We start from the raw sequence: 15657 nt of genomic DNA, 5'->3' as shown, positions 1-15657 counted from the left end.
GCTTACCATCGCCTGTTTTTCAGTTTTGAGCTTCGCATAAAAGTAATGTTCCCTCTCCCCTTATTATTATCATCTGCAATCCTATTCGCGTTAATAGAAATTAAATATATTTGCCTCACAGGAACAAATCTGCATGTTTGTCCAATACAGAATCCAAAACCTGAAGCGATAAATACAACAGGAACATGTCTACAAGTAGGCTAATTTGTACATGTAAACTGGGGGCCCCGAGTGGCCGAGTGGTCTAAAGCGCTCTCCGTTACGGATCACTGCCATATCACCTGTCTGCGTGGGTTCGAGTCTCTACCTGCTTTAAAAGCTATTATTGTGCAACCATATAAACCGTATCTGATTGGCTGGAAGTCATTGGGTTGTAGCAGCTTTGGGTTGTAGCAGCTTTGGAGTGATAGCTGATACAACTACTATAAACATAGTTCATACAATAGTACTTGCCTTTGTTGGGCACTACGGCCAAAGCCTCGCATAGAAAGCATAATATCCACTAGTCTTACTACTATACCCAGCTTATATATACAATACAGTCTTAAGCTGACGAGGTAAGCTAGTGATTTACAGTGTAAAGTCATTAATATGGAAAGTTAGCCATGAATAAACTCCTATTCCTGCTCCACTCCACTGGTCATAAAGAGCTGTATATAGGAAAGGAAACATCTATATAGTCGCGAGATAAACGCATTCACCATGTCAGTAAAACAAACTTTAAGTCACCGTGACCTTGGTTGTAACAGTATAGTAATAATTCAAATACAGTCAACTATATTTCATGATTTAACAATATTATAGGTAGGCACTGGAGATCTTAAGTGTACGATAGCCGGATGTGACAGCTGATATTAACGGTGTGTTGTCCGACAGGGTGCTAGCGATATATAAGGTCGGGCAATCACCAGTACCAGCCGCTCAAAAATCCTGGCTAAAATGATATTTCTCGTTGAAATCTTGGTATAGTACTGATAAGATGCAAACGACGCAGATAGGCAAACGGAGCTATCACCAAGATACCCGTATAAACTATTTCAAGGAAGAGGTCCTCATGATGGGATAATCGGAATATGAACTGTACTAAGCTTGCTCTGTACAGAAACAAAGCTAAAAAGTAGCGTCACCTGGAGGTGCCAATTAGAGGCAATGGGAAAGAGTTTCTGCCCTATTTGAAATGGATCGGATAAAACAAGTATCGTCTTTTAGTAGAGCTGTGTTCGTGAAGTAGCAGTCTAATATACCTAACGTATTGTGTTTGAGGAACGTATTCGAGGGAAACATTTGTTAACCAACACAAATGTCTAAGCAATCTTACCCGAATGAACGGACCGCGAATTAACACTCCCTACTCAGACAATGAAAGTTTACCCAATTCAGATAACTGATCATTTTAAGGCTGCTACAATTTACAATTTGACACGAGGTTTTATTCCTTTCAACAAAAGTTCAGGAAAATATTAAATGTATCCTTTTGACGCGAGCCCAGTTCAATGCTCTATCGTGACCTCCTTTGCACGTGCAAAAGTGTCGAATCATTTAAATCCCAATTTTTACTATTTGGGAGTGAAAAATAACGCATTTTATTTACTTCACTCCGAGGTGTACGTCTCACCGAATATTGAAGTGTAAAAACTTTAAGTATACCTCTTTAAAAATAGTTTTACCCTCCTTGCTATACCTAGGTTTCCTCATTACACAATTTCAGTATATTAGGATTCAATTATCCTGTTTTGCCTTAATGCTGTATATCGTGTTTTTGGCAGCAGAGAGCATATGGCTAGTAAATCTTCCCATGACATTAAATGTGTTATTTCTATCGTTACCTATTTTGGGCGTTGGTGGTTTCTCTCTGGTAGTTCTTATCTCAAGTTGTTGCATTTCAATGTCATTCCCTGTAAATATGTAAGGGCACTGCGATTAGACCAGGCATTTACAAGTTACAAACCTATTCTTCCTTACAAGTATGTAACGATAAAAATATGAATAAAACACTAGGAAAATTACCTCACAAATTTGTAAATGAGAAGCAATATTTTATAAGGAAAATTAATGAAGAATTTTAACGATAACTAATTCACTTGATCTACTTTAAAAACTCATTGTGCTCCCATAGTAAGCAAGTCTTATTAGCTTTGGAATCATAGCTATTATGATCAAAATAAACATGCAGTTCAGTTGTCCAATTCTTATACTTGTTCACATACAATACATTGTTAAGCTGACGAGGGTAATCTTATGGTATACAGTATATAGTTATTAATATGGAAAGAAGCCATGAGTAAACTCCTATTCCTTCTCCACGCCACTGGTCGAAAAGGGATGTATATAGGACGGAAACATGTATGCAGTCACGAGATACACACATTGAACATGTCAGTAAAACAAATTTAGGTCACCGTGATCTTGGTTGCAACTGTTGTACTAATTCAAATACATTCAACTATTATGTTTCATGATTTTAACAGAACCGAACTAGTTTTCGAACAATTTGCAGAAAGTAAACAGTACATAAAACATTGGTGATACTCTTGGTTGCAACAGCAAAGTTTACGACTGTTAGATACATCAGTATGTGCCATGAAAAAGTCTACTCGTACGAGGTGAACAGAGGCCTACTTTTCAATGCGTCATTCTGAAATGATTATGCGTATTTAGCAGGCAAGGTTATCGCCAATTTGAGTTTACTAATTTAAAGAATACCAACGTTTTTACGTGTCACCTGCCGAGCATTTCAAATCACCATTAATCTCGGGGCAGAGGGTATGATCACACCTGGACCTGTCGAGGTTAGTGTTCACATGTAGCGTTTACAAAATCAAACTAGAATTTGTCAAAAAAGTCAAATCTTATTGCTAAGAAATTATCGGTCATACCATATCTGCTGATTCATCAATTGTTGTGATATGAATTTCTCTTAATGTGGTAGTTTTAGTCACTACTAAAAGTCATTACTCACTTGTAATAATATTTGCAATGCTTGTACACCATCTTGTCTGCGAACCAGTTTAGAGATATAAATACAAACAACCTAGAGTACAATATGGATTACAATTATGTATTTCATACAACAAAATGAAGTTTCATTTCCTTTAATATAACATGGACGCCTGGTACATAACATGTTTTGCGTCTACTCTTACTTTTTTACATAACTGCATATTCTTACATGGCTGAGCAGGCATTCGATACAATGTTCAATCGGATTACATATCACACACCCTGCCTGGAATTGCTTTTACGACACGATATTTTCAATAATACTTTAATTATAAAATATTGGGAATTATTTACTGATATTCTATATAGGATATTTAAAACATACATTTGTAATTTTAAGAAATGCAGTCATAGTGAAAACAGCTGCTTTTGCTGCTGCAGATAATGGGTTGAATACCTTAGTAGGGATGGGTCATTCAAGGTACCTGACGCCGATAAATGAGCTTTATTTTATGTTCACAATATTTCGGATAAAATTCTGACATTCATTGCTGAGATCAAGCTGGTTAGTAAATTGCATCAAACATGATAAGTGCTCAGCCGCTGAAACCTTGTATCGAAAGTTTTAGAAATACAGACAAACTCTAGTCGTGCCAAGATTAAATATGTGCTTAGAAATGCCCACATGTTTGCTTAGAAATGCCCACATGTTTGGACAAAACGTGATTGTTAAGACACCTAAACTAGTGCCTACCTGGATTTAATGAAACTGGATGGTTTCTACCATGAGCCAGTTAACCCTAAAATTACAACACAGCTATATCCAGGTCATGAACCGTAACAACTACTGCAACATTCGAACTTCAAACGAGTTTTCTAATGCCACAAAGTGCTAAGTTCTGGGCGCAGGAACCTTAAAAATATAATCTAAAACCCCGTATCATCCAGGAAGATTTCAGCTGCAGTTTCAAAAATTATGGTACGCAATGTCATTTTCTAAGAAAATATTTGTATGTAGGATGTGTAATTGGGGGAACTTTCAAACTGTATTAATATTTCTGAGGAATAATATATGTTTAGTAAATCTGAGGATAAAAGTGATAAATATTTGCAAACAAAGGTAAACGTATCACACACAGCAGCTGGTGGTTTTTGACGGACGAAAATGTTTGAAAAATTACAGGTTTCAAAGGGATGCTGTTAACTTTTACCTATGAAAGGAAAAAGAAATCTTGTAATCGGCAGCATACCACGACACTTGTGAGTATATCAAACCCTTTTTCGAATTAAAAAACGAGCATGTAATATTGACGTGTGTGGTTGATTGGAAAACGCGGTTCCTGAAGATACGTCTAAAAACTTTCTATCACTACAACACCAAAAGAATGTTTCCGCTTATCATTGGCTGCTTTTCAGTTTTGAGCTTCGCATAAATGTAATGTTCCCTCTCCCCTTATTATTTGCAATCTTCCAAAGCAGAATCCTAAACCTGAATCTCAATACAACAGGAATAGGCCTACAGTGAGCTCCTTTGTACAAGTCAACACGTTCGGAATTAAACCCTAAATTTCACCAATTGGGATGGAAAAGTAGTGCATCCTTTCCTCACCAAGGTGTACACCTCAGTATGAACAAGATTAACTACCTGACGAATTTTTAAACAATTCTTTCTTTTCCTTGCGGTACAACTTTGTGACCTCAGACAACATTATTCAATTTTAAAATGCTATGGTTTAATAACGCTGTAGTTTTGCATTAGTACGATATAACGTTGCGTTCTTGCGAATAGTGTGTCTGATTTGGATTTTTAACGTAGTTTTAACAATTTTCAGTCATATCGCTACGATGTCTGCAGTCTGGTAGTTTAAAGTGATGTCTAGTACTGGTCCATCATGCTGTTGACATGTAGTATGATGACCCACCCAGTCACATTATCCCGACACCAGACTGACCAGTCCTAACACTAACCTCTTAATGCTGAGCGCCAAGCGAAGCACCTGTTGTGTTTTTGTAAGTCTTTGGAATAACTCGGCCAGGGATCGAACCGACGACCTCCCGCATCCGAGGCCGACTCTGTAACCACTAGGCCACCAGAGAGGTCGAAAAACATGGAAAGGTGTAGACGCTCTAACCACCAGGCCACTGGAGCGTTACTGACAGCAGAGAACACATTTAAAAAAGAAAATTTGTCCGTACATTAAATTTGTCATTTCTATCGTTACCTTCTGTGGTTGTTGAGGCCGCTTTGGTCGTTTTCTTAATACGTTGCACGTTCTTATTTTTTCCTGTAAATATGAAAGAACACGGATTAGATCAAATTTGTGCATCTTTTAACATTCTCCATTACCAGTATGTAATATTACGAAAAACATTAGGATAATTACCATACGAAAGACAGCAATTATCACAAAGTGAAGCAATATTTTAGAAGCAAAATTAATGAAGGTTTAAATGGAAAAAAAAATATTCAGTGCACAGTAAGCAACAATGGTAAGAGTAACCAATCATGACCTAGTCATTGGCTTACTATCTGCTAAGCTATTATTGTGCACCCATATAAACTATTTGATTGGCTGTAAGTCATTGGGTTTTATCATAGTTCATACAATAGTACTTGCCTGTATTGGGCACTACAGGAGAAACCTCGCATAGAAAGCATAATATCCTCTAGTCTTACTACTATACCCAGCTTACATATACAATACAGTCTTATGCTGGCGAGGTAAGCTGGTGATGTACAGTGTAAAGTTATTAATATGGAAAGTTAGCCATGAATAAACTCCTATTCCTGCTCCACTCCACTGGTCATAAAGAGCTGTATATAGGGAAGGAAACAGTCACGAGATAAACGCGTTCACCATGTCAGTAAAACAAACTTTAGGTCACCGTGAACTTGGTTGTAACATAGTAATAATTCAAATACAGTCAACTATATTTCATGATTTTAACAATTTCCACAATGTAAATGGTCCATTAAACATAGGGGACACTTCTTTCTCACTCTAAAATGCTGCAATTTTTAATATATAACCTTCACCAAATTTCATTATTCCATTATTCTACGGGCCTTCCTGGTATCCCATGACCTTGCATCAGATCACCTCTGCATTATATGCGATCTTGACGTACCAGTCCCTAACCCTCCACCTTTATCTGCTACTAAGAGAAACCTCCGTATGATAAATAGAACCAAACTAATGCACGACATCAAAGCTAACCTAACAACTTGTTTACCTCCTACCGCAGAACAACTCGATAAGTGTCTGCGTTCATTACTTGACAAACATGCCCCAGCTACCTAGTGCAGAGTATCAATTCAAAAGTGTTTTCCATGGTATAGCAGTGTTAGGGACCAGCTTCGCACTGCTAAAAGAGACCGCCGTAAAGCTGAGAGGCTCTGGCTTTCCACCAGACTCACTATTCATAAGCAAATCTATGAAGTCGCTAAGAAGAATGTCACAAATTTAGTCCATGCAGCGAAATCAGCCCACTGCACTACTAAGATCATGGAAAGTTCCAGCTGCAAAGAGCTCTTCGAGATTACTAACAAGCTAATGTCAAGAAACAAATCAATACCATTTCCAACTACTTTCTCTCCAGTCGACCTTCCGGACATGTTTGCAAATTTCTTCCGTGACAAAGTACAAACCATTAGAGATAAGCCTGACACTACAATTTCAATTGACTCGTCACCATACAGTTGGGATACAGAATTTGAGCGGCAACCATTAGCAGCATTTGAACCCGTCTATGGATTTCGTACGTACAATCGTGATGAACAGTGCACCAAAGTCATGTGAACTTGATCCAATTCCAACATCACTGCTGCTTGAGTGCTTAGATCCAGTATTGCCTTCACTAACTGATGTTATTAATACCTCTCTCATCTGGGGAATTACCATCATTTTTCAAAACTGCCATCGTAAAGCCTCTGCTGAAGAAACCAACACTAGACCATAACGATTTAAACTACCGCCCAGTTTCTGATCTCCCATTCATATAAAAAATCTTAGAAAAGATTTTTCTATTCCAGCTTGTATCTCATTGAATTCAAACAGTCTTTTTAACAATGTACAATCTGCATATCTCCCTTGCCACAGTACTGAAACTATTCTAAAAGTAATTAATGACATTCTCTCTGCTTTGGATAGTGGAAAGATCACAGTCCTCACCCTCCTTGATTTGTCTGCAGCATTTGACACAATAGACCATGATATATTACTTCACCGTCTCCAGCATGTATTTGACATTCATGATACAGCCTTACTGTGGTGAAGTCCTACTTGGTCAACAGGACACAAATTGTATCTGCAAATGGAATACACTCCAGCCTAGTTGATCTATACTGTGGTGTTCCACAGGGGTCTGTTCTTGGACCTGTTCTCTTCATTCTGTACACTCAGCCGCTCTCAAGTGTCATAGATCATCATCCAGTGTCTCACCAATTGTACGCTGACGACACCCAAACATAGAAATCTAGCCACCCAACTAAAGTTGATGCTACCATCCAAGGTGTAGAGAGGTGCATTTCTGATGTGAAATCATGTTTGACTTGTAACATGCTGCAGATGAATGATCATAAAAGTGAGGCCATTCTGATCACAGCACAGACTTTCTCATTCACATCATTTACCTCAAACAATAAATATCAGCAACGCCAACATTAAATTCACACAATCAGTATGAAACCTAGGTGTTACTCTGGACAGTACTCACATTGCACCAACATGTCATGAACATATGCAAGGCTGCATATCTTGAGCTGAGACGCATCAGCTCAATTCGCAAATATCTTTCAGTTGATGCCACTAAAACACGCGTGTTAATTAGTACTTTCAAGACTGGACTATTGTAACTCAATTCTGTCTGGTTCATCTCAATATCTACTCCAGAAACTTCAAAAAGTTCAAAACACAGCTGCTCGGATCATACTTAAGAGTACCACGATCAGAGCACATCTCCCGGCTGCTCTGTACGTGGGGTACAGTGGGAATAATGAGTATACGATTGTCAGAAGAGGAGCGTAAGTATCTTGCTGGCTATCCATTCGATCCAGAATCAAACAATTCGTTCTCTGTGCTACATTTCACTGTCGAACTCTAGTCCAACATACCTATATGACCTCACCCATGTGTACACACCAGCAAGATACTTACGCTCCTCTTCTGACAATCGTATACTCATTATTCCACTATGAAAACAAAGTCATATGGACAGCGATCTTTTGCATACCAGGGCTCAGCAACGTGGAATGAATTGCCCACTGAACTTAGACAAAGACAGTGATCAACATTTAAGAGGGCTCTCAAAACTCAATTTCGACTGCAAGAACAAACTTAAAGACCTAATGTTTCCTACCTGAAATATTCTTAGCATGTATTTTATTTTTTAATTTTTTTTTCTAATTTCATGTTTGTTTTTGTAATAATATTATATTTCTTATCTTATAGTGTTGTCTAATGTTGTAAAGTGCTTAGATCTTCTAAAGATTAGGCGCTATATAAAGTCCTCATTATTATTATTATTATTTATGTCAATGTTGCAAAAGAACTTAACATAAAGATCAAGTATCTATCGACTCAACGCAATACCTGACCGAGCTAGTGAATGATAATGTAGGCTATATGTGCTTTTCTTACATTGGTGTGGTACTATAAGACGCACCTCTTTTCACGATTTGAGATTGAACAGTGCCTGAGAAATTAAATTGTGAAATGTAACTCCGTTTTATTCTTTTGTACAGGTGTACTAATAGAAATGTATCCAGCAATTTAATATTTTTGCATGGTAGAGTCAAAAAAGACTTAACCATAAGGATTAAAGCAAGATATTTGAGTCAAGGTGGCTTAAAAGTTTGTTATAAGTGTTTGGTACTTGTCATGATGCATCTCCTAGCAATGGGCAAACGAGGTCTTGGTCGAAGTCAGTAAAATATTAAATGTAGGTCAGGGTGAGTTTTAATGCAAAGATGTGGCACTAATCGAGATGCACATCATTACATCATTCTAGAATAAACTTATACCAAAAAAAACACTGATGATTACCTGCCTCCTTTCATTAAGTTTTTTTTCCATACAGGCATGTGAGCAATTGATTTTTATTTTAACGTAGCTAACAATTTTTTCAGTCATTACTACAATGTCTGCAGTGTGGCAGTTTATAGCGATGTCTAGCACAGACATCATGCCGCAGATATGCAGCATGATGTCCCACCCAGTCATTATCCAGACACCAGGCCGACCAGTTCTAACACTAACCGTTTAATGCTGAGCGCCAGCGAGGCAGGTGTTAATACCATTTTTTTTAAGGGTAAGCATATGACGATTGTGTTTAACAGCGAAAAGTATAATACGTACTTAAAATAAATGTAGCTCTACTTACTGTCTCACTCATTGTCTGGAGATGTTGGAGATACGAATTGCTTAGAAGACCTGCTATATACAAGGTCAGAAGTACAGTTTTCAATAAGCAACAAGCATTGTAGCAAAGATAGTACAATTGGCATTTGTGAGGGTAGAAATGCGGTTCACCATAAACACGTACGAAACTGAACGGTGGCGGCTGTCTGCCCGTTGGTTCAATGTAATATTTCATCTATGCTCTTCACCGTAGTGTCCATTTTCTAAAACAATCCTGCACTTGGTATTAAATTCTGAAAATGCTATTAAAAAACAACCAAGAAACACCAGGCAAATGCAACAAGAAACCAGCGATGTGAAGCAACCAGGGGCGTTCCCGAATTCTCCTTCCCACTAATGACAGCCAACCATTCAACTATATGGGACCTGTTATGGACCCACAGATTGAGGCCAAACTATCAGGGTTCCTTGAATCCCTATAAAAGCCTGGGGGAGGTGGCACCATTCACTTTCCCAGGAACAATTAGCAGGCTGCGGTGCAGTCAGAAAAATGTGGCACATGCACAACTGTGCGCACTCCACTTTAACTCAACATAAATGTAATCTGCAACGAATTTCTAACGTTTCTTGCTTTAAATGCTTTTGATATGTTAGGAATATTACCTTTGTCCCTTTTGAAATAGAAACGAAATTTGTCGCTTTCGTCTTAATAGATGGCTATATTAACAGAACATTTGTTTACATATTAAGTCATGTGTTTACGTGCACAGCACTATCTGATACGAATTGTTACTTATTTTTCCCCAAAAATGACCTTTATTTGAAATATTTCATTGGAAGTATCAATATATTATAGGATTGATGGTTCAGAGAAGAATGGAAAATTTATACATTACTTATAATTAAATGTTGATTGTTGAAAGGGATGTATATACAAACTTTGTGCTGTCACGCTATTGTTGTAATAACGAATGACCTAAAGGGTTAGTTGCGTAAATTTAACGTGATCAAGCCGTTGCAGTATGTATCCTAGAAAGTGCATACGCACAATTTTCGCGCTAAAGCTGAAACTTGATCGGAAAAGTAAAATCAAAAGATTCGACCACATTTATCTTATATTCAATTGATTAAAAGTAGTAAGACCTTACGTTTGGTGGTTGTCATAGTGGTCTTCTCAGAAATTTGAAAGTGTACATGAAATTCATACAATAGAATAATCGACCTTTCGTGCTGCATAAGACCAGTTGACCTTTCCTTCCAGCATAAAAATAGCCTAGGCCCAACATGCAAATGCTTTAGATGTGCTCTTTGCATTATTGTATTCTGGTAATGGGTTGAAGCTTTGGAGGAGAATCAACTTTCGTCTTTGTATGAAATATGACTACAGGGTGCAGAAAATCCGGTCACGAGCTCACAAATGCTTAACGTAAGTTTGTTAAATGTATAATGTTCATCACAGTGACCATTTGCTGCAATTGTGTAGTGTCAATAGAAACGCTTACAATCTAGGTTGACGAATCTGACAACAGGGCATGTGAAACTTGCAACAGAAAATTTAACTCTGTCATTGAAATGTGAAGGTGGTTTATATTAACTTACATGATAAGAATTCCGTCTTGTTAAGATGTATTCCCTCATGGAACTTAATTTCAGGTGTAACATTAATATAGGGCAAGATAACCTAGAGCTAAACTCAACGTAACCACGAATGTGTAATTAGCGCACAGATATGTTAGTTTCTTTAGGCACTCGGAAGGGATAAGTACTTTGAAAATCACTGCAAAGTTTTTTTTTTATCAGAGCCCAGGAGTTGTAAAAAATTGTCGAACATTCAACGTGTTACCGTCTGAACGAGTCTCCCATGTCGTATAGAACAGCAAATTGTCACAAGACAGTCAAATTTCATGGGTCCTCGTTTCACTGCACACCAAAAGTTGTACCAGTTCCGCCTGAAGAGGTGTTGTCATCATAGCGATGATTAAAACTCAAATACGTTTAAAATTCAAGCAAATTTCTTGTTTCAACGTTCTCGAATGTTTGGGTTTAGTTAGAACAATGCTACTTTTCGTAACTTTGAACTCCGTAGACCTTGTGAAGAATGCAGTTATATAGCCGAAGTACATTTTTGTAGAACAGGTGAAGTCTAAGCGAGAGCTGCATAAGTTTTAGAACGCTTGCTTTTCAGTAAGTGTGCAAGATGAATCAACCGTTTGTGATAGGCGGGAGTAAACACTATTTTGTCTTGGTAAAACATGCTTATATGGCTGCAACCCACAATCATGCCTGCTAACGAAATGAACTGTTGTCCAGATATATACAAAATATAAAATATAAACCCTTGAGAAATGTCCACCGACTACGTTATGAGTGAACAATGAAAAAAGTTACGAATCGCCGTTTTCTCTAACAAGTGATTGGTTGGAATTTTGTACGCTCAAGTAAATTTGGAGGTGTTCAGTTTGCAACGCTTTTCGTTACGATTTGCATGCATCAACTCATCTCAAATACGATAAAACCCACCTATGATTAACTACTTTTATAATTGTATCAAATCGCTCAGAAGCAGGCAAAATCTATCAGAACTGCCAGCCATGCGAGTGATTAGGAAAAACTTACCACTAAAGAGTTATCAGTTTCAATGTCCTTGATTTCATTTTGTAATCTTGTTGAGGAAACAGTATATGACGTTCTAAATGGGACATGTTCAGTCCATTTCTTTCTTATTGAAACGTATACAAAGATAAAAAAAACGTTCCGAAGTGGATGGTAGAGTGATGGTCTCGATTGCTAAATCTTGTCAACTGTATGCCACCTTATCATAAAAACCAAATGATAAACTTTCGGTTTAAATTTGTCGTTTAAATATTTCAGCTTGGCATAAATTACTCCGCCTTCTCCCCGTTATTTGAGCAGGAAAGCAACGTGTTACGTATAAATAGACTATCAAAGACAATAAAGAGAAACGTGCATAAAACTATGCCCAGCACGGACCTAAAGCCAAAATTGCATTACGAGACTCCATTTTTCCCATTACGAGGCAGCGTTGCATTGCTCCATTGCAAATGGGGAATACTAAGGAAATAAAAGATACAAAATCTTAACATGGACAAAAATTTAGTTTTCAATCCTTTCATTCAGTGGATGTTTTGGGGGATGGGATCTCGTGATATTTAATCTCCTTAGTTGACGTATCGTTTATTTGCATTTTAACAATATAACCGACTTTAAGCATGGAAATTCAATGGGAGAAGTCACTAATTATCTCTAGTCCTAGCTCTTACAAGGATTATCCATAAACATCCAGGTACAAGGAACACCAACAGGCATACCCTGGTAAATAAAATGCAAACGAAGATATTGCAATACGAGGCATTACTTTCCAAACTCAAATGAAATGGAAAGTAAGGTTGACGGGAAATGTCAACTAGACTTCGAGCTCGCACTAAATTAAATGAATTTAATATAATTTTGAGTTTCAGTATAAATTCATCACATTAAGAAACGAATGAAGCAATTTATATGCTGTTGGCAATCAGACAACCAACGAGTTTTTTTCAAAAAGAATACAACTGCGTATTGTTATTAAGTTGTATATGGTCGCCAGCAACACATTTGGATGCATTCGTAACATTAGGTCGGAGGTCTTTATGACCACTGACATTCTTGGAAAAACAGATTATAAATGGATATAAATGGCAACAGACCCGATTCCAGTAGTGTTTAGCCAGAATAAAATCCATAAGAATTGATTCGTATCCAGCAACCATTCTAAAATGTCCCCATTTCAGAAAGTGGTACTAGCAGCTTCGAGTGACGGCCTGTATGGCCACTATTTCCATGATAGTGCATATATCTTTGGCTATCTTGACTACTAACAACAACTGATGTCTAACAATGTATGCACCAAACCATCGTGCTTACCAATTCAAACGTGATCTAACAAGTTAATTTTAAACGCAACATTTAAACAGTCACGAGTATGGAATACAAGTCACATGTTTGTGCAATAAGTATTTTTGAATATGCATCGCGTCACTCAAGTTCGGTATTGTAGATGAAATACAATATCTGGTGTGGTTTCGAGCCAATGCATGAACAAAACCAATACAAGAAAAAATAGTTGCGGTGAGTGGTTCAAATGTGTGGTACTAATTGGCATGCACATCATAACTTTCAAAGATTAACAGTATGAATACAGGATGCATACAGCTTTATGTTAACGAGCTAATCGAAACAGATCCAAAAACGATAATGAAATAGAGACCGCGTGGTTGTATACATTTATATCTGCAGATGTCGACGTCGAAGGTGGAAGGCTGTTTCCGGCAACCTTGCAAATTGGCAAGTCAGGAAAGCGACACATTTTCCAGTGTATCGTAACATTAAGCACATAGATATTGCTACCAAACTTAAGTTTGTTAATCATTCAACATTCATCGAAAAAGATCAAGTCTTTACCCTTGAATAAATGTGCATTGTAAATGAGATGTTCTGTTTTACAGTGTATGCTCAAATATATAAAACTTTGAAAAGTGAAATCTGTTGCAAGCGGAAAGGTATACGTTTAAAATATTAACCTTTAGTTTTAGATGTGTAACAATTGATAGCATACAGAATTAAATTTGAAAATACTTTAACCAAATTGTTTGCTTTAACGTCCTCAAATGGACACAAAGGTCTAAAGGTCAGTGGTTTGGTCGCTGTCCTCTATGAAAGAGGCAAAATGACCATTTCAGAAAAAAAATATTGGGCTTTTTTAAATAATGGCCAAAAGGCATATTTTTTTATCCGATTTTTATGAGAACAGTGCTATTTAGGCTGCATTTCTTTTAGAACAAAATATTGTCGTCGTTGTGTTCATGCAAGAAGTATCGACCGATTCATGTTGGTGGGATATTAGAGACCTTTGTTGTCTTTGTAAAATGAGCCCAAGTGGTGAAGTCCAAAATCATGCTACTAACAATCCCCATCAGAAAAAACTAATCGATTTTGGGGTTTCTATTCTGTCGGATTCCGTCTCTATTTTATCCTGTAATTTTGATTTAGTGTGCATAATTTGACCGTTTCAGTCCATTTGTTTCCGATCCAAACGTATAGTTTCTTAAAAGGAGGTAATTTTAAGAACGTTGCTAAGTGGCTCGTAGTACGATTGCTGAAATAAGCCAATTCGGATAAAAGGTTTTAAAAACATCTGGTTTTGCACGACTCTAGTGAAATCTTTAACTTGGCATGTTTCGTAATTTAACTACACATACATCCAATTTTCCTCCTCCCAATTTGATTTAATAGCGAAAGCATGTTTTCTTGTCGAAATGACTACCAGCTTAGATTTCAGATGCGAAAAGTAGAAATGCATTCACCGAATACGCTCAACAACGACCTGAATGCAAAACTTGGAAGACGGAACCTCATTACGAAATCTGCATTACTTTGTTGCAAAAAAACGCTGTCCAAACCTCGTCACGCATATGCAAAGATCAAGTTTCAATTTACTTTCAATCCTTCGGTTTTCTGTGGCAACTATTGAGGTCTCGGGAGCATTTACCATCCTCTACGTTTTCGATGCGTTGTGTCGTTTTTATGGACTATGCCATTATTCAGAACATGACTGGCCATACATGGCGCCAGTTTATTTGGTGGAGAACCCAGGGAAGACCCTCCAACCCACGGGAAACTACTGGCAAACTTTCTCGCATACCCACGTGGACAGCTGGAATGTCGGTGATTTGTGAAAACAAGCGCCATTGACCACTGCCACCATGATATCTGCCTCATCTGGTTCACTTCAACAATGTTATGACTTTTAACTATGCAGAAAAAATTAGATTAGCCCAGAAGTTCAGAACTAATGAAGAGTCCTCTATTTTACATTGGCAATAATGTACAAGATACAACAAAAGGTATCTACAGACAAGAAAAAAGACAAGCAATATGGCAATGAAAAATACAACTTTCTCGAGATAATCCTTCGGAACCAAAATGAAGGAAAATAAACCCAACTACTCGTACAAGAAACAAAGTGGAACCTACCAGTTTGCTGGAAACAAATTTGGTTTTGTAGGATAAAATATTTAAACCAAACACGTCTTAACAATTAGGAGTAAATAGTAAAGAAAAGGTGATGAATTTTGTAACTTGAATCCTCACTAACAAAAATCCTGCATCAGATTCATTGACTCGGGGCACCATTGAAACTTTGTTTCTTAATTTTGATAATGTTAAATTATATACGACCTCTAGTAAAAAATATTTGGATGCATTTTCAACAGTAGGTTAAATGTATTTGACTAGCCAAAATAAGGGATTCGTAGCATTCAAAATGACCACAATATTTGTACTTTGAAATAAAATCGACCGA

At 37.3% G+C, this 15657-nt stretch overlaps 1 protein-coding gene across 15 annotated transcripts in view; it reads right to left on the bottom strand.

The window, feature by feature from the left end:
- Positions 1-15657, bottom strand: part of LOC149800884 (uncharacterized) — a 67083-nt gene that overhangs the window by 29928 nt on the left and 21498 nt on the right. For 14 of the 15 annotated variants that reach the window (XM_089954910.1, XM_089954911.1, XM_089954917.1 and 11 more), the window contains 2 exons: positions 5163-5225; positions 1827-1895 (listed from right to left, as the gene is read on the bottom strand). In XM_089954910.1, the coding sequence (XP_089811036.1) occupies positions 1827-1895; positions 5163-5225 (132 nt within the window). The remainder of the gene's footprint in view (positions 1-1826; positions 1896-5162; positions 5226-15657) is intronic. The other variant, XM_089954918.1, reaches the window with a different exon arrangement.

This window comes from Sinohyriopsis cumingii, chromosome 4 (genome assembly GCF_028554795.1).
Source record: "Sinohyriopsis cumingii isolate HCF-2022 chromosome 4, ASM2855479v2, whole genome shotgun sequence".
Lineage (NCBI taxonomy): Eukaryota > Metazoa > Mollusca > Bivalvia > Unionida > Unionidae > Sinohyriopsis > Sinohyriopsis cumingii.
Note: the sequence above shows the minus strand (reverse complement) of the source record. Positions and strands in the feature narration are given on the sequence as shown.